The 27256-nt window shown below is 47.5% G+C and overlaps 1 protein-coding gene across 1 annotated transcript in view; it reads left to right on the top strand.

Annotated features, from left to right (window-relative positions):
- The window catches only part of VPS13B (vacuolar protein sorting 13 homolog B), a 2934705-nt gene that overhangs the window by 1990608 nt on the left and 916841 nt on the right, over nucleotides 1-27256 (top strand). Inside the window, exon 35 of the mRNA XM_085605186.1 lies at nucleotides 15288-15425. Coding sequence (XP_085461312.1) covers nucleotides 15288-15425 — 138 coding nt within the window. The remainder of the gene's footprint in view (nucleotides 1-15287; nucleotides 15426-27256) is intronic.

Raw genomic sequence — 27256 nt, 5'->3', positions numbered from 1 at the left:
AGGGTAGTATGTTCACCTGTTATTTACATGAAGCTGGCATGATCACTCACACAAAGGTCGGGCAAAACAAAATAGAATCATTTACATAATCATTCAAAGGAATTAAGTTAATTAACAACTACAATAGTATTTAAAGCTTTCCCCTGGCCAGAATGAGTAAAATGAGCCATAGGCAGGCCATCACAGTCTTCCACACCGCAGACTCATTAGCCACTAAATTTACATAAGGTATAATTAAAATCCCCAGCCCATAGAATACACAGCGGCTGTCTTATTGCCGCATCTTTACTAATTTCTTCTCGTAAATCATCAACCACTTCAGAATTATCCTGTTCAAACACATGCTTAACTGCTATAAGCACTGCTAAACCTCCCTTAGCCCTTCCTGATATCGCGGGAATTGCTGGGGCACAAAATTAACAGCCCAAGTTTCTTTTATACATATTAATTCAAAGCCTGACACGTAACTCAACCAATTCTCGTTACTCAGCTTTGTCGAATGCCAGCTATATTCCATGACAATATTCTAAAAGGGGTTTTTGTACTTTCAGGCTTTATGTTCTCCTCCACCTCCCTTATGGAGACAGAGGGGTTGGTGATGTAAACAGGTGATACCACCTCCTTGTCCCCCAAGTCAGGGATCTCTACCTGTGGGTCATTAATTAAAATATCTGTTCTTGCCACTACTCCCTGCTTTTGTTCCATATAGGCTGGGACCTGGCGTCAGTCAATATCCGTTAAGCCTGATAGAACTTCAAATCAATTTACGTGGGCAAAAGGTTCCAGAAATGGGGAACTATTCTGCAATGCTTCGATCTGGCCGGGTGTTAGTGGTAAACGCTGATTGGGGAGGATAAAAAAATCCTAAGGGACAAGCCCTTATGCTAGCAAAACAGATCTCACTTTACTCAAACAGGTTAACAGAAAACATACACACCTAGGATCTTTACAATTTTAAACTACACAATCTCTTTCCACAGATTTAATTGTGTGTCCAATCCGTCGCACTCTGTGTGCCATAATAATATTTTCTGTAATTACTGAATGGCAACCTGAATTCCTAGTGCACCAATTCAAACAATCATGTGCGCCTTTACCCCGAGGTGGAGCAGAAATAGACTAGTAACAATTAGATACCATTTTAGTCCCGGAAGACTGGTCACGCGGGGGAAAATGCACCAAGTCTGTGCGATCTATTGCCCCCACTCGACATTTTTTCTGAGTAACAGCTAGTGCTCTAGTGCCAACCCTAGGATGTGCGATAGCATCGTGTAAGAGGAACTTTTGATCTGTGAGGGGTGATGAAGCTTCGCTCACTTGCTGCTGAGCCAATTCCTGGTTTTCTAAGTTAGCTGGGCTCTCCCTAATTACACTAGAACCAGGCCTCTCCTTGATACCACTCCATCAGTGAAAGCTGCTCTTCAGTGGTCCCCAGGCAGGCAAGGATGGGCTTCAGAGCATCTGACATGAACTGAGTGACACGGGCATGAATTTCTCACACACAGGTAAAGCCCCCCTTCTCCTGCTCCATTACATAATTGATACTTCCTGATTAGTGTCTTCCTGTTTTTTTTTTTAGAAGCAAGACGCTGCCTTTTTGATTTTGTGCTACCCTCTACCCTTTTTCTTTTTACCCCCTTACTGTTTGATCGGACAGCCTCCCCTTCATTCAGATCAGGGAATTGGAAACAATTAGCAAGATTGTTAGTAGTGGTATTAATGATAACTGTGGGTGAAAGTGGAACTAGGGATGGAAAATCCTTTCGTCTCTCCTCATCATTAACAGTCCGCTCCTTAGTCATGTCCAACTGAGACGATGAAGGCGGGGCTAGCGATAATCTTATTTCTGCCAATTCTATCTCTTTACTAATTACACCCACCGCTTTTTGCAAAAACCTATCCAAGGTAGTGCCAGTAGCAGTTGGTGCCAGTGTATTTTTACGCCTTCCCATGACTTAAGGCAACAGTTCAATGTCCTCTCAAAGGGTCAACTAGGACAAGTTCCCGTAAACTTAGTAACATATGAGAAATCACTTTCAGGTAGCTAGCAAAACACAAATGGCTGCCTTACAAATGACTATAGAACCAATCATTTGTGCATACCACAGTACCTTATTCAATTGCTCCCGGTAGTGATGCTATCCAATTGGAACAACCAAGTGAGCAGGCCCAGCCCAGCCTTGGTCGGCCGCAGATGGGCCCGCTGCAGGACACTTCTATTGGTTTTATGGTGCTCTGCCACCTTGCATTATGTCACCACCAGGCCGGGGAAGCTGGGGGATGTGGTCTCACCCCCAGCGATACCGCCAAAGTCCCTGTTCCAGCAAAAACAGGGCAAACACTGTAGGAGCAGACGAGGGTCCCATGCTGCATGATGCCTCTGCTGGTATTATGGCACTCTGATACCTTACGTTATGTCACCACTGGGCCAGGGAAGCTGGGGGATGTGGTCTCCACCCCCCAGGGATGCAGCTAAAGTCAAGGTTGCAGCAAAAACAGAGCAAACACACTGTAGCAGCAGACAATACAATTACAGGATATGCTGAGTATTTATTGCCTTACACATTGATTTGATTTACTTTCATGACCCACTGCATCAAAGACACAATTCAGAGGAAACATAGGGAATATCTACACAATATCAGGGACAAATAGAATGACCCTTTTTACCATCAGGATGTAATTGAGTTGGTTGTCTACAGGCATTGCACAAGAAGTTTAAAAACGGAGTATAAACTAAAAGACTAACAAAGATGCCTTGAACCACAGGAAAAGCCTGTGTTTTGTAAATGAAATGTGTTCTACAAGGATCAGTTTTAATTGTTTGTGAACAATAAAGAAGAATGGTTAATGAATGTGTTCTATTACTGTTTCTTTATAAAGAACTAATTGTTGCATATGGCCCTGTTAATGTTTTGGATATTGCTTGATAGAGTTCATCTCAAAATGAAGTGATTGGAATATTGCTTGCATTAATAAACTTAGAACAGAACTAATATGTCTTGCTCTGTAACTTGTAAAAAATAAAAAAAAAGATTTACAATTATCCCCAGTTGAGAGTTCACACAGTTGATATTCAACCACATAATTAAAATAGGTCTTGGAGGCAGCACAAGAAACAAGACAGTCAAAGAGTCAAGAACACAGCAACAGAGGGAACAATATAATTATAATCAAAGCAAAAGCCTCCCGGCCAAAAATAACAGATTTAAAATTGAAAAAACTGTTAAGCAATGAAAAAATTATGATCAGCACGTGGTCAACAATATAAAGTTTCCTGGCTTGCACACTTGAGAGTTTTCAATTCTTTTCAGTCGTGGAGGTGACGATTATGCTTTTCTTTCTTTTATTTTATATGTTAACTAACATCAAGCTACAGAATCATGATTAATTTGGTTAAAACCACAAAGGCTTACCGACTAAAAAAGATTAATCATGGATACCTCGTCCCAACAACGGTGTCCTCTGCTCCTCCCACAGGCTCTTTTTTCCTGTGGAATTGGTTAAACACAACTGCTTTTTACTTGATTTACTACTTGTTACTCGTGCTTCTGATAATTGCTTGAAAAATCAAACTATACACATTAGACAAATGAACCCTTTTCACTTTGTATCAGAAGAAAAGCAATTATCTTATCACAGATCTTAGTATACCATCATAATAACACTCAAGACTTAAGAGAATGCACAACCATTATTTACCTGTAAAAGTGTAACTGAAATAACCCAAGCCTTCATGTCTTAATGAAATGACAACTTTCTGTTGTGAAAGTTCGGAGATTTTATATTTTATGTCTGGCCAGGAGGTAAGGATTACTCTTCTTCAAAAGTTAGTACCAAAGATGTAATACCTGCAGTAGTTTTAAATGGAATTTTTAAACATGGAATAAGAGAACCTGTCTGCTTTGGATACCAAAATGAAAGACTTCAATGCTATAGCAACTCTAATAGCATGTGGTTTTTAATTTGCTACATCCACACCCAATTGTGACTTAATCTGTCTCACACATTCTGCTAACACTGGAGATGATACCATAGCAGAGGGTTTTCTGAAATATCTCAGAAAGTGTCTGAACTCTTCAATTTCCTCCTCATAAACTATAAGACATTTGACAATACAACGAGCACTGAATGTAGTTCTCCTAATAAAAGTTTCTCCCTTTGGAGAAAAGAGTCTACTGTCCTCTACAGGAAATGAAACTCAATACCCTGACATAATAGTTTATTTCAGGAATAGTTTTAGGTTGGCCTGTATTTTAAATTGCAGAGTGCACAATCAGAACCAAAGATGAAAGTATCTAGGTTCAGAAAGGCATGTTAATCTGATCCCTTTAAGAAGTTTGCATACAAGTTGGCATTCTTTCACTGAAAATCTTGAAATGGCAAAGGGCCTAGGAGATGAACAATCTGGAGGTATTTGCAGTCCTGTATGCCAGGCCCTCCTCAGCTAATTGTGGGAGGAAGTTTAGAATATGTATTTCTTCTGTTCCCAGTGGGATTGTATCACTTGCTATGCACCAACTGGATCATTGTACCCAGGCTGATCTGTAACATTTATTGGTGCTGTGTGCCCAGGCTTGTTGCATATAAAAAGGTTTCTCTGAAAGTGATGGGAGCTGCGAGTGTCATGAAATTCTCCATTGTATCGCATGTCGAATAATTGTACCAATGTATGCTGCTGACTCCAAGGGTGTGTCATAATGGTTAGAGACTGGATTGGAAAATCCCAAGAAATTTGCAGGAGGACTGGAATTCCTACTTGCAGTCTCCACAGTGGTGTTAATAGGACTAGATCCATTCTATTCCTCCTTACTTGTGAGGGCCACTCTGTCAATCATTATGGGAGGATGAAAGATATAATTCAAATCTGATCCCCACATTGTTGTAGGAACTCATCAGTCACCAGGGCACTTGGCCCAAGTCTCCAGCTGAAGAGAACCATGGTGTTTCTTGACTAGTTGCAGTTCGTTATCACATTAAATGTTCCTGGAAGATACTCTGCAGTCACAGTTACTGAGATTTGACATTGAAGGCTGTAGTGGCAAAACTCTTTAACTAGGTTTGCCAGCATCCTGCACCTTATTTCCTATAGATGGTTTATGTATCAAATGCGCCCCTTGTCAATCATTTCCCTATAAAGGATCTTCTAGGAGTTTCAAGCAGTTGATGTTAAGTGTAATTTGGTGCTTTTCCAACTTTCCTTTTGTATTGAGTTTGCAGTATCTGGGTCCTCATCCCAGCCTGCTGACATCTGATTTTATGACCACATTTGGTGTGGTCCAAAAATTAATTCTGCCTTTCCAGTCATCCATGTGAATCGACCAGAAGTGTATTTCTTGACTGACATTCTCTTACAGGTCAATCACCACTGAAAAATACAACCCTGGGTAGATGAAGGATATACAGACTTTGCAGGGCCTGTAGTGAAGAGGGCACGGGTTGCTCAAATGGAGGTCGCCGCAAGTCCCTCAATCCTGGCCAGGTGTTTCCAGGATACTCAACTGCAATCCAAAACCTTCCGCAAGTTGTTCTTGATAGACATCCTCTTTTTTCTGGAAATTGTAGGTTGCCACAACTAAGTCTACCAGAAATCCCTAGAGTGCCATCCATTCTTTGGGTTGGAGATGCAACATAGGGACATTTGTGATAAACCTCAGGTTCTGCAGCAGCAGATCTGCAAAACAGGCTTGCCTTTGGCGAGTGTTGATATCTTGACACATGAAAATGATGTCTTCCAGATATATGATTATCCTCACAGCTATAGCTCTTAGCCATTTCACCACTGCTCTCCTTAGTTTAAGGAAGTCCATCCTCAAAAGATAACCCAATGGATCTTGAAAACATAATCCTGTTTAACTTTAAAATCCAAAATAGAATATGATGGCAACCATGGTATTAAGCAGATAAAGGACCTATGTAGAAACACACTGCTTGTTTAGACATTGTTTTAATTTGTCTTTTCTATGCCTTTAGTCTGTCTTTTTCTTTGCGACACCCTATGGTGATTTTAATTTGTCAACTCTGTTTATTAACAGTAAAATAAATGGCAGATATATAGCTTGATAATGTACTGACGATACTGTAGGAGAGATCGACACACTGTGCCCAAATCTCCCAATCGCACTTTCACCTTATACATTTCTTTATTTATAAATTTTTATATAGCGCGAACATAACCCACAAGGGTATCAGAGCGCTTTACAATACACCGTTTTTTGACATTAAATGATTGGGGTAATATACATATGTTTGAAATTCGCCATTCGATTCAAAAGAGGTAGACATTGGTATATGGATAGCATAGGTGGCTAGTAGTCATTAAAGAAATTAACGTCTTACGATGTGAATTTGTTCATTAGAAGCATTTTTACTTCTTTTTTGACGGGGGTAAAGGAGGAGACTCTGCGTACATCTGGAGGTAGAGAGTTCCAAATCTTCGGTGCGATCCCTGAGAATGCTCTGCAACCAGTTCTCTTTTTATGGAAGGATTGTGGTTTCAGTAGTAATGAACTCGCATTTCCCGATTGTCTGCAACCTCCCGACCATTCAAGCTTTTGTGCTAGGTAACTGGGGGTATTGCTATGCAGGGCTTTATGGGTCATGCAGGCGATCATTAGTTGTATTCTTGCCTCGTAGGGTAGCCAGTTCAGAACTTTCAAGGTCAGAGAAATGTGGTTGCATCTTTTAGTTCCTGATACCAGTCTGGCCGCAGCGTTAGGAGATGCCCTCAGCGGGGCCAGCTTATATTTGGGAAGACCGCATAGAGTGGTGCTTCCATAGTCTAATCTTGGTAGCACTAGGGCTTGTACCGCCATTTTTAAGTCGGTCTGTGGGAGGAAGGGTTTAAGTTTCCTTAGGAAACTCGTCTGTTGATTAGCTCCCTTGGTGGCATTATTGATTTGCGCTTGCATATTCAAGTGATTGTCTAGGGTGACTCCCAAGGATTTCGCTTAATCAATGCTGTGGGGTGCGCAGTCAAAGGAAGCTAGATGCTTCAGCCATAAGTCTATCTTGGGTGTGTGATTGGGAGGGGGATGAGAAGGAATTCCGTGAGCCAACTTTGAGTATCATGCAGAATAGCGCTGAGGGAGATGAAGTCATCAGGAGAGGAGATTTTCATATACAGTTGTGTGTCGTCCGCCTACAGGTGATATAGAATGTTCGCAGAGTTTAGCGCGTTTGCCAGGGGTTCCATGAGTAGATTAAGAAGAATGGGTGAAAATGCTGAGCCCTGTGGAACCCCTATGGTGACCATGAATGGTTGAGAGAGTGATTGCTTCATCTTGATTCTTTGGGTTCTGTTATTTAGGAAGGAGGTGAACCATTGTAACACTGGGCCAGTTAGACCCAGCCTTCGTTTCAGTAGGGTCAAAAGATTGTCATGCTTAACCGTGTCGAAAGCGGAGGATAAGTCGAGAAGTACCAATAGACTTGATTAGTTATGGTCTAACATTTTTAGTATGTCATCCATTATGTGGGTAAGTGCAGATTCAGTGCTGTGACCTTGACGGAAGCCGGATTGGTGTTTGTCTAGGAGGTTGTAATTCTCGATGTGATTGCATAATTGAATTTGTACACATTTTTCCAGCAGTTTCACCAAAGTGGGGATGTTGGATATAGGGCGGTAGTTGTTGAGATCTGAGGAGAGGGAGTTGGCTTTCTTTAGAATAGGTGTGACCTGCCCTACTTTAAGACAATCAGGTATTGAACCTTGTCTCAGCGAGGCGTTTACAATCTTTGACCATTAGGGCAGAATAGAGGTTTTTATCATTTTGAATAGGGAAGGAGGTAAGGGATCCGAGAAGTGATTGGAGGGGTTAATCGCTAGAAGAGTGTTATAGATTTTGTGTTCAGGAATGGGCGAGAAGATGTCCCAAGATGCATTGTTTTGGGGAATTTTAATTGGAATACTAAAATGGTCCTTGATCTGTGGGTGAAATGTAGACTCATGAGCACTAGTTTGTGGGAGGGCATTCTTAGATTGAATGTCGTATTCAATGGATTTTGTCTTTTCAATGAAGAAATTGGCAAGCTCATCGCAATTAAGGGTAGCCGAGTCGCTTAGTTCCATCGCATTAGGAGTGTTGCGCGATTGTTGTTTGACGATTTCAAATAGTTTTTTGGGACGGTTAATGGCTTGGTGCTGCTGGGTTTTGAAGAAGTCTGCCTTAGCCTTTAGAATTTTCCTGTTGTAAGTATTCCTCAGCACTTTAAGGTGATATAGGTGATCAATGGAGGGTGCTGATTTCCATAGTCGTTCAGCTGATCTTAGCTTGCGCCGATCAGAGTTCAGGTTCTCATTGAACCATGGTTTGGAGATTTTGGAGGAAACGTTTTTTTCTTGGAGGGGCGCTGGAGAATTTCAAGCATGGTGGAATTGTAAAAGACTGTGAAGTCATGGACGCCGACCATGTCTGTCGTGGGGATCAAGGCGGTGTTGCATCGGTTTACCAGGGTGATGGGGTTAATATTTTGGATATTCCTTCTCCATTGTTTTGTTTTTGTAGGTTGGCATCTTTTTGGAATTACCTCAATATTGACGGAGAAGAAAATGCTGTAATGGTCGGTCCAGACACATGGGGTGATGGATTCTAATGATACAGTGTTCGTTTTCGCTATGATGAGGTCTAGTATCGCTCCCTTGTTGTGGGTTGGCCTGTCACAGAATTGTGACAGATCCTGATCTGACTGAAAGGATTTAAGACAGCTTACATCATGATCATTTGTGTTGTTCCAATGGAGATTGAAGTCTTCCAGGAAAATCTGCAGCACTTGTGAGTTGTCGTTGGATATAATGACTTCCATTAACTCATCGATGAACGTCAGATTATCACCCGGGGTTGGTATATTATGCGAAGTTTGCTGGTGAGGCACCTGTCATCAGAGATGTTGCTACAGAGATATTTGCAGGAGGATAAAGAATCATGATGGACCTGGGAGAACCAGGTCATGCCACCGAGGGCCCCATAAACATATTGTCATTACAGATGCCGCCTCTGTAGGCGTTCCAAGACCCCCAAATCTTTGTCCATTTTCGGGAGCAACCACAACCCTCGTACTCCACCTTTTCAGTCAACTTAATTCAATCCATGTCATGTTTCCAGTCCCCTAACCGTGTCCGCTGCTCTGCCCCCCACAGTTTTGCAATGTTACGTTTGGTCACCTTTAGACCCAGTGTCCTCCATATCTGCATCATGCGAGTCACCTCGGCCTCATCCCAGATGGAAACACCACTTCACTGAGGCTGTAAGGGAACTCCTGGTCACTTCACCCATACACTCCACCACCTCTGTCCAGATATATTGGATTATAGGGTAGGCCACATAGTGTGGTAGAACGTGCCAGGATGCCCACATCATCGCCTTCCATTGTCACTCGACCCATTTTAAACAGTAAGGATTGGGCGCAGTACGTTCTGTGCAGGTTTTTTTAACTGTACCAGTCAGAACCCCGCCTGTATGGCTACCTCCCTCTGGTGTTGTATGTAGTGTGTCAGGGGTGTTGTTAAATAATGTCTAGTACATCTGAAAGAAACACGTAGTGATAGATTCCTTACCTTAGAATTACCCCCAGGCATCAGGCTGGATCCGGAAAGTTTTCGTCAGCAGTACCACTGCGCGTCGGTAGGTGGCATCGTGCGGCTCTGCGTCCGTCGTCGTGATCGCCAGTATGACGTCACGGGCAGTACTTAGATGCCGCCCACACACGCTGACGTCAGTTCTTTCTTTTCCGCGCCAGCAAGTGCAGATCCAGGAAGAGCTAGTACCCCCAGTCATTTTTTGACTGAGTTATTTTGGGCTTTTTGTCTCCTTTTTTCTTGAGTCGATCGACTCCTGGTGTCGTAGGGATGCCCGGGTTCAAGAAATGTGGGGACTGTCACCGCATGATGTCGGTGACGGACCCGCATGTGTCTCTACTGCCTGGGGCGCGACCACAACTCCAAGTCGTGCCCCGACTGCCGGGCCATGGTACCGAAAACTTTGCGGGCGCAGTCCAGAAAGTTGCTGAAAGTCCGGCAGTCGGCTCCGCACCGTTCAAGGTCCCGGTCCCGTGGGAGGTCGAGGGACCGGTCACGGAGTCGTCACCGTCATTCTTCTGGATCTAAGTCTTCGCACTTGGGGTCAGGTAAGTCGAAGCATTCCAAGAAGAAGTCGAAGAAGCCTCGTCGCTTTTCGACTTTTCCTTGCCCGTTGTGCGATGCGGCTGAGGGTGCGGGCGGTGCCACCCCCGCTGCTCCGGTGAAGCCTAGGACGTCGCCACTGGCCTACCCGCCCTTCCCGGGTCCGGCGGCGATGCCTGCCCAGGTGCAAGAGTTTCTTGCTGCCATGGCCCTACTCTTTGGGCCGTCTGGCCCCATGGGTGCCCCTCTGGGCCCCACGGGCCCGATTGGGGGTCCTGTTGTTCCATCGCCGCGGGCTCCGGCCCCGGCGACGCCGATGGCGTTGCAGGCCCCCATGAGATCCAGGATCGGACCCCGGTCGATGCCGGTTGACCTTGTTACACCTCCACCGACGTCGACCCCACCGGCACCGCCTCCGACGTCGCCCGCTCCTCGGGATAACGTCGTCCCCGGCTTCAGCCCTGAACCGAACACTGCGCAGGATCGACGTCACTCGACGCCGCTTCCGACACCAATGGGATTTGTTCCCTATGTCCATCCTCTGTATTTTCAGCCTGTTCCACAGACTTCTGAGGACCCTATCGCACAGGACTGTGCTTATGATTTGGACTGGGCAGAGGATTTGGGGGAAGCCAGTGATCTTGACACCTCGCCTGACCTTGGCATGCTGTCTCCTCCTACCGTGGCTACGGAGGAGGGAGCCAGTTACGCAGTGGTGTTGCGTGGGGCGGCCGTGGCCCTCCACCTCGAACTCCCTACAGTGGCCGTCAGGACTAACCTCCTGACAGAAGTGCTCCAGCCGGCGGCAACCTCTTCGGAGCCCTTGCTGCCCTTTAATGACGCACTTTCTGATCTGGTCCAGGCCCAACACAGGGGCTCCTGTGGACAGGAACGTGGCCCGACGCCATCGCCTGGCTCCGGGCGATCCCCTTTTCCTCTCCCAACACCCCACTCATGAGAGCTTGGTTGTCCGGGCCTCTGCGTCCCAAAGCGCGTTCCCTTCCGCACCTCCGGATTGGGAATCCAAGAAGCTGGAGCATCTTGGCAAGAAGCTGTTTTCATCTGCCAGCTTAGGGCTGTGGTCGGTGAACACCGCATGCCTCTTGGGCTGTTTTTCCCTCTCTGTGTGGGACACGGTTGCGCAGGTGCTGCCTTGCTGTCCGGAGGAGGTCCAGACAGTACTCGCCCAGGACGTTGCTGCTGGTAGAGACGCAGCTAAGTTCACCATTCGTTGTGGGCTTGACACTGCCGACTCGCTGGGCAGGGCGATTTCCACGACAGTGGCGCTTAGGCGCCACGCCTGGCTGAGAACAACTGGCTTTTCGGGGGATGTCCAGAATACACTGATGGACATTACCTTTGATGGCATTCGCCTTTTTGGCAATAAGGCAGATAGTGCGCTGGAGCGCTTTAAGGGCTCACGGTCTACTGCCAAGTCCTTGGGCCTGTCGGCCACTCGGCCTCCTCCGCCTTCTGCCTTTCACTCCTTTCGTAGCCGCAGAAGGGGCGCTCCACTACGTTCGCAGGGCCACAGGCCGGCGCAGCAACTTCCACCGCGCGGCCGCGTATGTGGGAACAGTCGAGGCGGTTCAGGGGGCCAGCAGGCGGGTCAGTCCACCTTCAACCCCGCGGCATCCACTGCAAAGCCTTCCTAGTCTGTCCTTTCAGGTCCATCAAACGCCAGTGGGCGGACGGATTCGCCATCATCCCCCCCCACTGGCGCACTATAGCTTCAGACCAGTGGGTGCTGCATATTGTCCGAAGGGGCTACTCCCTCCCCTTCAAGACTACCCCTCCAGCCATGCCACCTCAGTATCACCGCATGTCGGGGGATCCCTTGACGCTTCTCCAGCAGGAAGTTGCGGTCCTCTTGGCAAAGGGGGCCATTGAACGCGTTCCGACACCCGAAGTAGGTTGTGGTTATTCCCACTACTTCGAGGTTCCAAAGAAGGACAAGGGCATGCGTCCTATCTTAGAACTTCGGAACGTCAATCGCTTCCTCCGGAAGGAGAAGTTCAAGATGCTCACATTGGCTCAGGTCTTGTCTGCCCTAGACCCGCAAGACTTGATGGTAGCGTTAGACTTGCAGGACGTCTACTTTCAAATTCCCGTCCTGCCGGCTCACCGGCGGTACCTGCGGTTCACGGTTGGCCACGACCACTTTCAGTTCACCATGCTCTATTTTGGCCATACCAGGGCCCCTCAGGTGTTCACGAAAGTGATGGCGGTGGTCGCAGCTCATCTGCGCTGATCAGGGGTTTCAGTCTTCCCCCTATCTCGACTACTGGCTGTTGAAGGCGGGCTCGCCCCAGGCAGTTGTCCCCCACCTCCAGACTACAGCTGACCTCATGCATTTGCTGGGGTTCTCCATGAACGTGCCGAAGGTGCACCTGGTACCCTCTCAGAAGCTCCTTTTTATCAGAGCGGTTCTGGACACAGCGCAGTTTCTGGTTGATCCTCCCGAACAGTGAGTCCGGGACATTCGGGCTATGATTCCGATCTTTCAGCCCTTGTCCTGGATTTCGGTCAAGATGACCCTGAGGCAGCTGGGCCTCATGGCCTCCTGCATCCTGCTGATCATCCATGCCAGATGGCATATGCGGGCTCTGTAGTGGTACCTGAAGTTCCAGTGGGCGCAGCATCAAGGGGACCTATCCGACACGTCCAGAACTCGGAGGGCACTGCAGTGGTGGCTCATGAACCAGCATTGGGTCAGCGGCAGATCCCTCTCCCTTCACCAACCGGAGCACACGGTGGTAACGGATGCGTCCCTCGTGGGATTGGGTGGCCACATGGGAGTGGCGGAGATCAGAGGTCTCTGGTCTCCAGCGGAGTCCAAGCACCATATCAACCTTCTGGAGCTTCGGGCGATCCGTCTTGCACTGAAGGCATTCCTTCCCTCTGTCAAGGGGAGCGTAGTGCAGGTGTTCACGGACACCACCACCGCCATGTGGTATTGCAACAAGCAGGGCAGGGTGGGGTCATGGTCCCTATGTCAGGAGGCTCTGCACCTCTGGGAATGCCTGGAACATCAGCGTATTTCCCTGGTGGTTCAACACCTGGCAGGTTCACTGAATGCCAGGGCGGACGAGCTCAGCCGCAGATGCATGATGGATCACGAATGGCGTCTTCACTCTGAGGTGGAGCAAGATCTCTTTCAACAGTGGAGAGAGCCTTGGTTAGATCTATTCGCCACCGAAGAGAACGCGCAATGTTAGCAGTTCTGCGCATTGGAGTTTCCAAAGTGGCACTCGCTCGGAGACGCTTTTTGTCCCGAGTGGAGTTGCGGTCTATTGTACGCCTTTCTGCCTATACTACTTCTGCCCAGAGTGCTGAAGAAGATCAGACGCGGCCGGGCCCATGTTATTCTTGTGCCGCTGGACTGGGCTCGAAGAGTTTGGTATCCCGAGCTACTCAGTATGAGCGTGGATCCCCCGATTTGCCTGCCTCTTCGGGAGGATCTTCTGTCGCAGCAACAGGGGACGGTCCTGCACCCAAACCTGTCCAGTCTCCACCTCCTTGCGTGGAGATTGAGCGGCAGCAGTTGATTCCCTTTGACCTGCCTCCTGAAGTCTGTGATGTCATTCTGGAGGCCAGGCGTCCCTCCACTAAAGTGGTTCTACGCCTACAGGTGGAACAAATTTGTGGCATGGTGCACAGCAAAGGCTGTGGATCCCCTTTCTGCCCCTCTTTCCGAGGTCCTTTTGTTCCTTTTTTCTTTGGCCCGGCAGGGCTCTGCTCTGGGCACTATTAAAGGCAATATTTCTGCCATTTCGGCCTTTCTCAGACTACCTGATCAGCCCTCTCTTTTCAAGTCCCCTGTTGTAAATAGATTTCTCAAAGGCATTACACACATTTTCCCTCCTATTCTGTTTGTGATGCCACAATGGGACTTGAATCTAGTTCTAACTTATCTGATGTGCGCTCCTTTCGAGCCTCTTCACAGCTGTCCTCTTCGTCTTTTGACTCTGAAGACTGCCTCCCTGGTTGCCATCACCTCCGCTAGGCTCTGTCAAGTTATTTGAGGACCAGCATCGAGGTTAGAGGCTTCCTGTGTCACTTGGACAGTTGGTACAGCTCTTGGGGCCAGATGTACTAAGCATTTTTACAGTCTGATTCAGCGTTTGCAACCATACAAAATGCTTTTTAAGATGCCCTAATCACATTTTAGGAGTCAGAACAGTTTTCCCAACTTATAAAATAAGATTGCAGATCTATAGCGATTTGGTATCTAGAATGGGCATGTTGTAGGCGTCTCTTTCAGATACCGAATTGGTAAGCTACGTGTCAATGTTTTGAGACCGAAATCCGGTTGCAAAACATTGAAAAGTTACCAAGACCACAAAGGAGGTGATTACCCATTCACAAAAGAGAAGTCACTTTGGGACCCTTTCCATTTGTGAATTAAAAACATGTTTTAAAAGCTTGTTGAGGGAATTGCCAGTGGTCCACGGGCCACTGACAACACACAAACAAACAAAAAACCATTTTCGTTATAAATGAAGTCCTGTGTTCTTTAAGGAAAATAGACTGCATTAAAAAAATAGCTTTTTTTTTTTTAAAAGCAATCACAGACATGATGGTCTGCTGACCCAAGCAGGCTACCATCCCTCTGATGGCCTCGAATCATAGTGAGTAGCAATTAAAAACTATCTCACGAATATTCATGAGGTAGGATGGATTGTGACCCTCTATGATTCGGAATTTTAAACACATGTAAGTAAGTACATATTCTTTACTAGTCACAAAAATACAGGTTGTATACTGTGAACAATATTTTGATACCAATTATTCGTACAGCTGGCCACAAGCCCCTCTTTGCTTATTCATCCTTCCCCTTCTCCTCCCCACCCCCCAAGTATACTCCCTTTCCATCTACCTGAAGGGGTAAATCGAAATTTTGAAGTTCTAAGATGTTAAACAAGTGTGGCTGCTTTGTTGATACATTGTTTGTAAATAAAAATTTGCAAATCTGTTACTTTTCCATTATCGTGGGTTCATTTTGTTGCCTCGAGAGTGAGCATTTATTCTGTGATGTTATTTTTAAGATAATTACCTATGTAATAAAATTAATTAGGACAAAAGGATAACGCATGCTCGAAGTGATAGCCTGCTTTCCGTATTATTAGAACAACTTACTTATATTTAATGGTTGTCTCTGCAACAGATCCAGGGAAGACTCTTCCAGAGTCCTTGGACTATAGCAAGATATGGCTGCAAACAGCGGCAGGAGAGCCAGATACGAAAAGCGGAATCCCTCCCCCATTCATCACACTGCAAATAAAAGACTTCCTCAATGGCCCAGGTAGGAACTGCCTGAAACTCATTTACATGTCAAAAACAATCTGTTACTGGCCAGCAAGAATGAGTTAATGCATATTTCTGTCTTGCACGTTACTGTTTTGTACAGTCTGATGCATCTGATAACTTTTCATTCATGTTTAACAGCCCATCATCCTGCTAAAAGGGGTTATCCAATAATATCAGAAACAACAAAAAGTGTAAAGAGCTACCTGTTTTATCAAGGTGGTTTACTCTGAGAAGGTGCTCACTTTTTTCAGTGCTGTGAACAGGGCCGTACCAAAATTATCACTGGCAAATTTGTCAGGCCAGGTCTCATACTGCAAGTAGTGAGAAAGCCTGTCCACTGCTAAGGTGCTTAGGAGTAGTTGCTCCCCCAAGAATTTGTGGGAGAAAAATGCTAATATGATGCATTTTAAATCACATTTTCCATTATAAACCTTGACCAAGCATTGGATGGAAGGATGGAAATTGGAGCTATGACTGCATGGCTCAATGAATGAATAGGTGGATGAATGAATGCAAGAATGAATAACAATGAATAAAGACTTTCAGCTGCATTAAAACAGCACCCTCCCCAAAAACTACCATCACCAGTCATAAAACATGCATACTCTGGATGTATTTAACTCAGTGAACTAATTTAGCACCTCCAGAATTAAACACAAAGCATTAAGCGTTCCAATAAAACAAGAGAGACAAAGATATAACTATGTAGTGGCTTAATTGAACAGAGCGGAACCAAGAAACCTTGCATCAATCCTCGTTTCCACTTAATCACACTGTGTGATCCTAGGCAATTACTGCTTTTCACAGTGCCTCCTTTACCTTAACCATCACAGAAGAGCACCTTCAAATACATATGTTCAGGGTGTCTGCTGCAAAAATACAAAAGACTATAATGTTACAGGTGGGGGCGGACATATGGCTTTTCTCTTGATTCACTAATAGCATCTTCATCAAGTCAGTGGCGTGTCGGGGCATGAATGTGTCACAGTGGTGGAGAGGTGGCAGCGCACTAGGACCTACCACGCACTGGACACCAATGCCCTGCAGTGGGAGGGTGGAGCAGAAAAACTACACACAGTCATACACACTCTGATCCTACCTCACGACGAGACAAGACATGTGGGCACTCTCGCTGCTGCTATCTACACCATAAAATAAAGAAACATTCCACGCACTGACCTGCCTCTGTGTACTTCCTTGGGGGATTTGGGGCCAGCCAGCATGGACACAACAGCTGGCGAACAATGGTGGGATCCTCAAAAGTGACATTTTTGGCCCCGACAATCCCATCTGCAAAACAAACAGGTATGCGCGATCCCACTCAAGCTCTGCGATGCTGAATATTCAAACAACGTGCCCCAGAAGATTATAACGTACTGCGAATTTGAGGAATTCAACAAGGAGGCAATAAGACTGCACATTATCGTAGGGTGGTACTCCACTGCATTTCGAACAAAAGAACTGAAAGAAACATACAAGCTGGACAAAATATTAACCATGGCAAGAATGGACGCCAGGGCCACGTCACACGTCATCAAAATGAAAGGCAGCCGAGCGCAAATGCTCAAACAACTTCATAGGATGACTGGAGGAAGCAACAAACATGATAAACAAGCACATGCAACAGCCAAGACTGAAAGAGCATGCTATTGATGTGGACTGACGTATCCACACATTGGCACATGCCCAGCTATGGGATAACAATGTCGAAAGTGCAACAAGGACAACCACTTCGCCAGCATCTTTCGAGTGAGTCTTTGGAAACCAGAAAGAGGATGAGCGAACAGGGCAAGAGTTAACGCGGGCCACCACACAAGACATATGGACATGCAAAATTGCAGTCCGCACAGGTGACAGGCAAGCGTCTCTACCTCATGATGGAGGTGGCTGCATCGGAAAAAGCAGCTGGAATACATACAACTACTGGAGAGAAAGGAAATTCAAAAGACTGCCTTAGTAGACATCCTGGTGGAACAACGCCCAGCTCCATTCGTACTGGACAGTGGAGCGACATGCAACATCATGTGCACGTCAGAATATGAAAAAATGGAGCCAAAACGCCACCTGTCACTATCGAACATAGACGTCTTCCAATGGGGTGCAGGCACCCAGTGATGACCCTAGGCACGTTCTCAGAGCTGCTCACGTGCAAGGAAGTGTCCTTGCAGGAAGAGATACAGCTCCTCATAGGAGATGTCCCAGCGCCATGTCTCCTAAACAGCATCACGGCACAATTGATGGGACTGCTAGCCATGATGTACAATGTGTCCGCACATCACAGTATCCAAAAGGAATATCTGCCACTGTTCAAAGGGCTTGGGAAGCTAAGAGGCACACAGGTCACCCTTCACATCAATGAGGCAATCAAACCTGTTGTGCTAAAACACCGCTAAGTTCCAGAACATCTTCAGCCCCAGGTGTAGGTAGAACTCAAAAACCTGTTTGAACAAGACATCATTGAGCCAGCAGATGGCCCAACTCTGTGGGTTTCTCCCACAGTTGCTGTACCAGAACACACACAAAATACGCATCTGCCTAGATGTGCGTCTACCAAACACAGCAATATAAAGGGAGAGACAGCCCGGACCCCACCTGAATGACATGATCAGCTGCCTAAGTGGAGTCTGCATTTTCTCCAAACTAGATCTCTTAAAAGGCTACCACCAACTGGAACTTGACCAACAGTCACGGTACATCACAACATTCTCCACACACCTGGGACTGTTCCGCTACAAACAACTGAGCTTTAGGGTATCATCAGCGACTGGTATCTTTCAGGAAATGGTTAGGAGAGTGATAAGGCCTGTAAAGAAATGTTTGAACTACAGTGACGATATCCTGGTGTTCAGACACACAAAAGAACACAACAAAGCTCTAAGGCATGGGTACTCACAAACTTTCTCTCGGGGGCCAAATTTACAGTGTGGTTTATGGCCGAGGGCTGCACTGGTGGGGGCGGGGGCAGTGGGGAGTGGGGCGGGTCTAGAGCAAAAGAAAAGCTATGCTCTCTCTCTCTCTCTCTATCTCTCCCTCCCTCTCTCTATCTCTCACTCCCTCTCTCTATCTCTCACTCCCTCTCTCTCTCCGTCTCCCTCCCTCTCTCTATTACTCTCTCTCTCCCTCCCTCTCTCTGTCTCCCTCACTCTGCTTGTCTCCCTCTCTCTTTCTCTGTCTCCCTCCCTCTCTCTCTCTCTGTCTCCCTCCCTCTGTCTCCCACCCTCCTCCCTCTGTCTCCCGCTGTCTGTCTCCCTCCGTCTCCCGCTGTCTGTCTCCCTCCCTCTGTCTCCCTCTCTCTGTCTCCCTCCCTCTGCCTGTCTCTCTCTCTCTGTCTGTCTCCCTCCCTCTGTCTGTCGCCCTCCTCCCTCTCTCTATCTCTCCCTCCCTCTCTCTATCTCTCCCTCCCTCTGTCCGTCTCCCTCCCTCTCTCTATCACTCTCTCTCTCCCTTTCTCCCTCCCTCCCTCTCTGTCTCCCTCTGTCTCACTCACTCTGCTTGTCTCCCTCTCTCTCTCTGTCTCCCTCCCTCTCTCTCTCTCTGTCTCCCTCCCTCCCTCCCTCCCTCCCTCCCTCCCTCTCTCTCTCTCTCTGTCTCCCCCTCTCTCTCCCTCTGTCTCCCTCCGTCTCCCTCCCTCTGTCTATGTCTCCCTCGGTCTGTCTCCCTCCGTCTCCCTCTATCTGTCTCCCTCTCCCTCTGTCTGTCGCCCTCCTCCCTCTGTCTCCCTCCCTCTCTCTGTCTCCCTCCCTCTCTCTGTCTCCCTCCCTCTGTCAGTCTCCCTCCCTCCGCCAGTCTCCCTCTCTCTGTCTCCCTCTCTCTCTGTCTCCCTCTCTCTGCTCTCCCTCCCTCTGTCTCCCTCCCTCTGTCTGTCTGTCTCCCTCTGTCTCCCTCTGTCTTTTTGTCTCCCTCTCTCTCTGTCTCCCTCTCTCTGCTCTCCCTCCCTCTGTCTCCCTCCATCTCTGTCTCCCTCCATCTCTCTCTGTCTCCCTCTCACTGTCTCCCTCTGTCTCCCTCTCTCTGTCTCCCTCTCTGTCTCTCCCTCTCTCTCTCTCTCCCTCTCTCTCTCGGTCTCCCTCTCTCTCTGTATCCCTCTCTCTCTGTCTCCCTCCCTCTGTCTGTCTCTGTCTCCCTCCCTCTGTCTCCCTCCCTCCATCTCCCTCTCTGTCTCCCTCTGTCACCCCACCCGCTGCTCTCTCTCCCTGCTGCCCTCCGTCACCTCACCCACTGCTCTCACACCTTGCTGTCCTCGTCACCCTCTGTCACCTCACCCCGCGTGTGGCACCCCGGGCTGAGACTGCTTCCCGGGCACACACACAGCTGCACCCAAGTACTTCACAGGTCTTTAAAAGACCATTCACTTGTTAATAAGGCTTTGTTGTATTTCACCTCTTCTTAGCGCCCCTGCATCTCCACTCAATCAGAGGGGAGATGCCTAGGCGCTAAGAAGAGGTGAAATACAACAAAGCCTCATTAACAAGTGAATGGTCTTTAAAACAATCGCCCGCCCCCCATAGCTCTGCGCTGCTGCAACCGGCGGTGTTTGCGGACACTCTTAAAAAAAAAAAAAAAAAAAAGCACAGGTACGATGTCTGCAAGGTCCGTGGGCCGCTAAGGAAGGCTTGCCGGGCCGCTGGCGGCCCGCGGGCCATACTATGAGTACCTGTGCTCTAAGGGAAGTCTGCAGTCACCTGGAAGAAGCCTGACTAACACTAAACGAGTGTGAGCTAGAGAAGTCATAACTCATCATCTTTGGGCACATCTTCTTTCGGGAAGGAATGCAGGTGGACCCGAGCATAGTTGAAACCCTCACAAAAGCGAAAGCTTCGGCTGATGTAGCAGACGTACGGTCGTGCTTGGGGTTAGCAAGCTACGGCTCCCGGTTCCTCAAAGACTTTGCAACAGTAAGAACTTCACTCTGAGAACTCACCAAACAAGGCCAGACATTCACCTGGACGACGGAGTGTGAAAAAGCATTCTATTAGATAAAAACGTTGGTTGCCCCAGCGGACATCCTTGCCTATTTCGATGCATCACTGTGCACTGAAATCTCAGTAAATGCCGCATGAGGGACATGGGGCAATACTAGCTCAACACAAGTCTGGGTGTGACTCCTCGAGGCGAATAGTATGCAAGCAGAAGTCTGAATGATGTGGAAAGAGTGTATCCGCAGCCTGAAAAGGAAAGCCTGATGGTTGTGTGGGCTTGTGAACGCCCTCACATGTTCCTGTACGGAAAGCTGTTCACAATCATAGCTAGGGTTCCCAGTTTTATGGTATTTATATTTTTTTAACATTTCCATCTGTATTTATCCATATTTATTTTTTCGCCATCTTATGGGTATTTATCCATATTTATTTTGTCTTTTGAGAATAAATGGAGTCTTAAAATGGTGTATTTCCATGTTTATTTAACTGGTAAATGTGCACTCATACTTTGATGCCTGTTGTGTTTTATCAAATTAAGCAGTCAACTATAACAAAACACTGCACCCACATGCAAATATAGCGTTAGACTAATATATACGTTAACATATGCTTGTATTGAGGGATATCTCTTCCTGTTCTTTACCACCCCATGCTGTCTATCTGCTCTGCTGTTGGCTAGGAATTCACAGAAGAAAGTATAGCAAGTCATTCTAAAGAAGCACAATTGTCAGTATTTTTCCACTTTTAAAATTAAATACAGACAAGAAACACATTGATTTCTGTCTGTATTTATATGTAAAAATCAGTAAAAACGGAAAACTGGGAGCATTAATCATAACAGACCACAAAGCACTGGTCACAATCTACTTTAACCAAAATGCCAAAATTCCAACACGCATCAAGAGGTGGGGAATATGGCTGATGGACTATGACTTTAAGATAATACACAAGTCTGGGAAAGATCACAACCCCGCCGACTACATATCGAGACACCCTGTCAAGTACTCAGCAGTCAACTTCCATGGCGGAGGAATACAGCAGTTTTGTGCTCAGGTAATACATTCCAGCTCAGATCACCATAGAGGAGCTCATACAGGAGTCCATCACAAACATCACACTGAAAGCTGTGAAAGGCATCATGAAGCAGCAGCAGTGAAGACATACAAACAACAACAGCCAGTTCAACAAAGAAGTGAATAAAAAAGAAATACACACATTCAAACAAGTGCAGGAAGAATTGTCTGAAACAAAGTAGAGGATTCGTCTTCAAGTCACCAGGATAGTCATCCCAGAAGCCCTTCTCAGACTAACAGTAAATTTGGTGTGTGAGAGTTGCAGGGAATGGTTGCAACAAAGCAAATGCTTCAAGAAAGAGTATGGTTCCCAGGCCTAGACGGCCGGGTGGAAGAGTGATCATTATATGCCACCTCTACCAGGCCACCATCCAAACCAGAGCAACTAGGAATGTCTGACCTCCCGGATATTGTGTGGTCGCCGCTAGCCCCAGACCTCTATGGACTACTAGACACTGGGAATACCTCCTTGTCATCATAGATGAATACTCATGTTTCCAATTAGCATGTCAGTAGCGTCGCTGGCGGCCATTCTATCCATCCTGGGTACAACATTCTCTGAATGGGCGTCCGACTAACATTCAAAAATGGCAATGGACCTCCTTTCTCAGGGGAAGAATTTCGGAGGTTCATGAACTACCTAGGCATTAGTGTCCTGCCCTTGCCCATGTGGTGTATGAATGATTAGAAGCGGGGAGGCGGGCCTGACAAGATGGCCGAGTAGATGTCTCTTCCGGTGCTCCCATTGATGGCGAAATAATCCACCATTATCCTCCATATATCCTGCCCATCTACCTACTCACACAAAAGGGTACTTGTGCCTGCTCCCCCCTAATGATACTGGAGCATCACAGATAACCTTGTTCGAAGAAAACTGGAAATTACGGTTGGGATGCACATCGCTATGCGGTGAAACATAACCGTGGTGTTCAAGGTGGGGCAGGGGACCCGCTCAAGGAAACGAGCAGCGGGAGACACCAGAACAGCAGACAGCTCCATGGAACGGAGCTGAATAATCGGCAGGAAACATGGGTGAGCCCGTAAACCCCATAAGAGCCGTGCAAAAACGACATCGGAGCAAAAGAAACAGAGGCGCCCGCTCTTCATCGTGAGAGTAGCGGAGGTGCGAAGGAGTCCTACGGCCTCGCAGTGGGAGTGGATCGAATGACCCGTGAGTGGGGCGGCTCAGACCCCATGGACTTCACCCCTCTAGGAGTCAGCCGAGGCTGAGGTGCAAACGGGTGAGCTTGCTGAAAGAACCCTGCTGGTACGAGGACGGTGTGTCAGGAATGACAGCGTTCCCCTCTCGCCTGTAAGCGGCACAAGGCACGGAGGACTCCCCGGATCCTGTGGTGGGAGAGGAGTAGTGGGTCGGGCAGTCGCGCACTGTGGGACTGCACCCTAGAGCTGCCATCAGCCCCGAGGGGGAAGCCGAACTGAGACGCTACGAGCAGAGAGGAAACCAGCAGAAAAAGATAGGCCCACCTCGAATGTGAGGCTTGAGCCGAGGCAGCTGCTCCCAAACAAACTGTGATATCGAGGGGCAACTTGGATACGGCCGTGACTCTGCAGGCTGAAGCAACAGACACAAAACCCAGGAATCAGTGCCGCGGGACTCTGCAGTGCAGGAGCGGCTGAAGCCGCGTACGGCCCTGAAAAGACAATTGTGGTTCTGTGAAGTGGAGGGCAGGGCCCGGACCGCTGAAATGGCTCCATACGAGGAATGCAAATCGAGACACAGAACAAGGTACAGAGGGGAATTGACCTAAGTGATTAACATCCCGTGACCTGGAAGATACCAGGTGGGTGGCAGAGAGAGCTGGACAAGGACAACCGAAGATACAGGGTGGAATACAACCGGGATTTGGGTAAATACCACACTGAATGTGAAGTACACATAACTGATGTGCTGGCCCTAAAGGACCACATCCAAGACAGAAAATAGAGGACCCTGAAACTAAGGTCTGCAGTTCATTGTCATCATGGTCAAGGATAAGGTGACCATACCTCAATTTATTAAAATAATAAATTATTCATTACCCCTAAACCAGGGGCCTGAGGACCGCGCAGAAAATTCATTTGGGGGCGAAAATGAGGCGGCGCGGAGCGAAAAGGAACCTCCCTCATTGGTGGATGTGCTGCAGGCAATACAGTTCACACGAGATGATATGGTGCACAGAATTGATGTCGCTATTGATGTGAATTTACTGGGCTGTGACTTACGAAGGGTTGCTGAAAGAGTGACTACTACAGAAAGAAATGTGGACTCACAACAAACTGAAATGCGCACCCTCAAAGACACTATCACAGCGCTTCAGAAGCGAGTCGTAACATTGGATGATAAAGCAGAGGGCTGCGAAGGCAGCTCTCGTAGGAACAATCTGAGATTTGTGGGCTTTCCAGAAAGGCCAGAAGGTCCCTCCATTGAATTATTCCTGGAGGACTGGATTGTACTAGAGCTGGCCACAAAAAGACTTTCAGTATGGAAGGAGCGCACAGATCGTTGGCCCCCTCCGAGACCAGGATCACTGCCGAGAGCCATTATTGCCTGTTTTTTTAATTACCAAGATAGGGACGAAATATTGCAGTCCACACGTACAAAAGGTCCGATACTATTCGAGGGCCTTCCCATCTCAATATATCCAGACTACACACAAAGGGCCTAAGGTCAAAGAAAGATATTCCAAACAGTTGAACGACATTTCAGAGACCAAAACATGAAAGACAGTTTGATGTTCCCCACAAAATTAGGAGTAGAAAAAGCGGGCCAAACTTTGTTCTTCCACTCTGCAGCCAAGGTCAGTGACTGGCTGGACTCTAGCGGTGAGCCTGTGCCCTGCCGGGTCCCATCAACAGGTTGTCTTCCAGAGCATCGTCTGCAAGAGGACAGGTCCGAGACTGGCGTAGGGAAACACAGCAGAAGCCGCGGAACAGAAGCGGCTGCCCGGGTCGGATCCGGGTTCTTCCTGATGGAACACTACAAGCTTCTGACACAGAGATGGTGCTGGAATCGAAAGGGGCGACCCAGGATAACGGCATACACTCTGGTGGTCCAGATGAAACAGGAAAATGAGCATGGAGATAAGATCACTGCAGAGGATGTACAGATAAGTGCTCAGGGACTGGAACGCAAATGAAGGGAGGGAGTGGAAATAAAATGCAAAGGGTAGACAAGGTACACTTTCGGACTCAAAGTGATATCCTGTTATTTAAAGTTTGAGTTATCGACAGGGGCCCCCCCTGCAGAGGTAGGAAACCAAGTGGGGAGCTGAAGGATCAGACCTAGCACCCCCCCCCCCTTTCCCCAGTTTCCAGGCCACTGGTACAGCAATACCACTAGGGACAAGCCAATGCACACCTACGATTGGTAAAGTTAATGTAAACTGAGATAATGAGGAAAGTTGATGTTCTTTGTTCGCTGGGTGGGTGGGAAATGGGGCGTGCTGTGCAAGTTTGTATTCTTCTCCAGATGGGGGAATGGGACTCAAACAGATGTCCAGAGGAAGGGAGGTACAGGGAAATTATATAGTTGTTTGTATTAGGGGAAGTTTTAAGATGTTACTCTCAACGTGTCATATATCTGAGTCTGAACGACCGCCAAAGGGGGCGAGGAGAAGGGAGACCCATGAAAGGAAGGTAATGGGGGCGGATAAGCGAAAATGTATGCAAAAATGGCTGCACAAGTGCTGAAACTCATTACCTTAAATGTACGAGGTATGGCAAACTATCAGAAAAGACGGTGGGTGCTAGATTATCTGAAATGTTACCAAGTGGCGATAGCTTGCCTACATGAAACACACAAATGGGGAGATGCTGTTCCTTCTATCCGGCGAAGGTGGATACTCCGAATTTGCAGGAGGAACGCTCATTTGGGTGGCCCCTGGAGTGCCATTTTAGCACCTTCACTACATGACAGACCCCGAAGGGCATTACATGATTGTACATGGAAAATGAGAGGGAAGGGAGATATGCCTCATCAATGTTTATACCCCAACTCAGATTGTCTGGTCTTTATCACAACAGTTATGACAGCAGCAACCCCGTTCCTCAGGGCGGGATGATCCTAGTTGATGATTTTAATTGTGCCTTTGATGCAGACCGAGAGACCCCCTAAAGAAAACACCAAACCTCGAATAACTGCAACACTATTAGATATAATGCACAGCATGCAGCTCCGAGATGAATGAAGAGAGCGTAACCCTCTGAAACGAGTGTTCTCATGTCACACCCCCGCAACTAACACCTTCAGCTGACCAGACTTCTGTTGACTCAGTCCGGAGATGGCCCCAGTGATGACGGGGATATCATATATGCCCCGCTACTTGTCAGACCATTCTCCAATCCTGATGAGCCTAAAGGGGGGCGAAGATCGCCCGGGGATACCTCTGTGGCGACTCCGAGCAGAGGCACTGACTGATCCCCCATATGCAGCTACAAAATCAGACGCCCTTTCCCATTACTTAGAGGATAACTGGGGCACAACGCCAATAGATCAATGGAACAGGAGGCCATGAAGGTAGTTATAAGAGTGGTTTGTATTAAGACATCCCATGGGGTCAGACAGCAAATAGAACAGGATATCCGTACACAAGAGCGAATGTTCATCCCCTACACGTGGCTCCTCAGAACATGGAGGAGTGGCGCGCGGCACAAGAGGCTGTGATGGACTCTTGGCATAGACTTGAAAAATTCACTTTCACAGCATACCGGCAACGCCTACACATAGAGGGGATAAAACTGGAGCCCTACTAGCGGGACTTATTAAGTCTGTGTCCTCGGCAACCGTGATACTTCAATTACAAAACAGTAACGGGACATGATATGTACCCAGGGTGCGATTAGGAACACACTGGCCCAACACTTAGCCACTGTCTACCAAAATAAACGCGCTGTGCCCCCAGAAATAAAACAGACCTTTCTGGAGCAGACAGAGCTATCTCAATAAAACCCTGAGATAGCTGGCGCGCTTGTGGTCCCCATTACTAACGAAGAACTAATAGCAGCCATCCAACGCCTTAAAACAGCCAAGTGCCCTGGAAATGTTGGAATCCTGGTCCAGTTCTATCAACGATTTGCGCCACTTCTAGCTTATAAACTACTAGAAGTATATAATGAGGCCCACGAGAGACAGTCTTTGCCCTCACCCATGCAAGACGGTACAAAAGGGGGTGGTGATGGACGGAGCATCAGAACCAATCAAACACTCACACCCAGTCAATAGATCCGGGTTTGATCCATCACCGTTATTTCGCCTACTCTGCCACCCCAGTTCAGACATGGCCATATGCAAATCAGTCTGACCCTGTGCCTCATGGGAACAGTCCAGTCCGAATTGCCAAGCCATGCCTTCCCTGGACCGGAAACAAGCTTCCTAGGACCGGTTTCTTGATATTGAACAGGCATTCAATTTAGTGGAGTGGGAGTATATTTGGGCAGTTCTGCGTTCATCCAATGGGTCCAACTGCTATATAAAAACTCAACAGCCTGTGTCCAGCTAAGGGGGACTGTATTGGAACAATTCAAATTGACACGAGGTACCCGGCAGGGTTGCCCCCTGTCGCCGCTTCTTTTTGTGGTGGCGATGGAACCCCAAACGGCGACACTGAGGGAGAGAATGAGTGGCTTGGGAATCCCCTTGGGAGATAGTAACCATGTCGTATCCCTATATGCCTATTATACGTTAGTGTATTTATGGCACACGACCCAAGCAGTGCTGGTCCTCCTTAACGAGCTGGAGAAATTTGGGGTACTGTCTGGACTCCGTATTAATCCTGGGAAATCTAAATGAATCCCCGTGGGGTGACTGGCGGAGGAATCACTTGATGATCTTCCCG

The sequence above is a fragment of the Triturus cristatus genome, chromosome 5_1 (assembly GCF_964204655.1).
Source record: "Triturus cristatus chromosome 5_1, aTriCri1.1, whole genome shotgun sequence".
Taxonomy (NCBI): Eukaryota; Metazoa; Chordata; class Amphibia; order Caudata; family Salamandridae; genus Triturus; species Triturus cristatus.
Note: the sequence above shows the minus strand (reverse complement) of the source record. Positions and strands in the feature narration are given on the sequence as shown.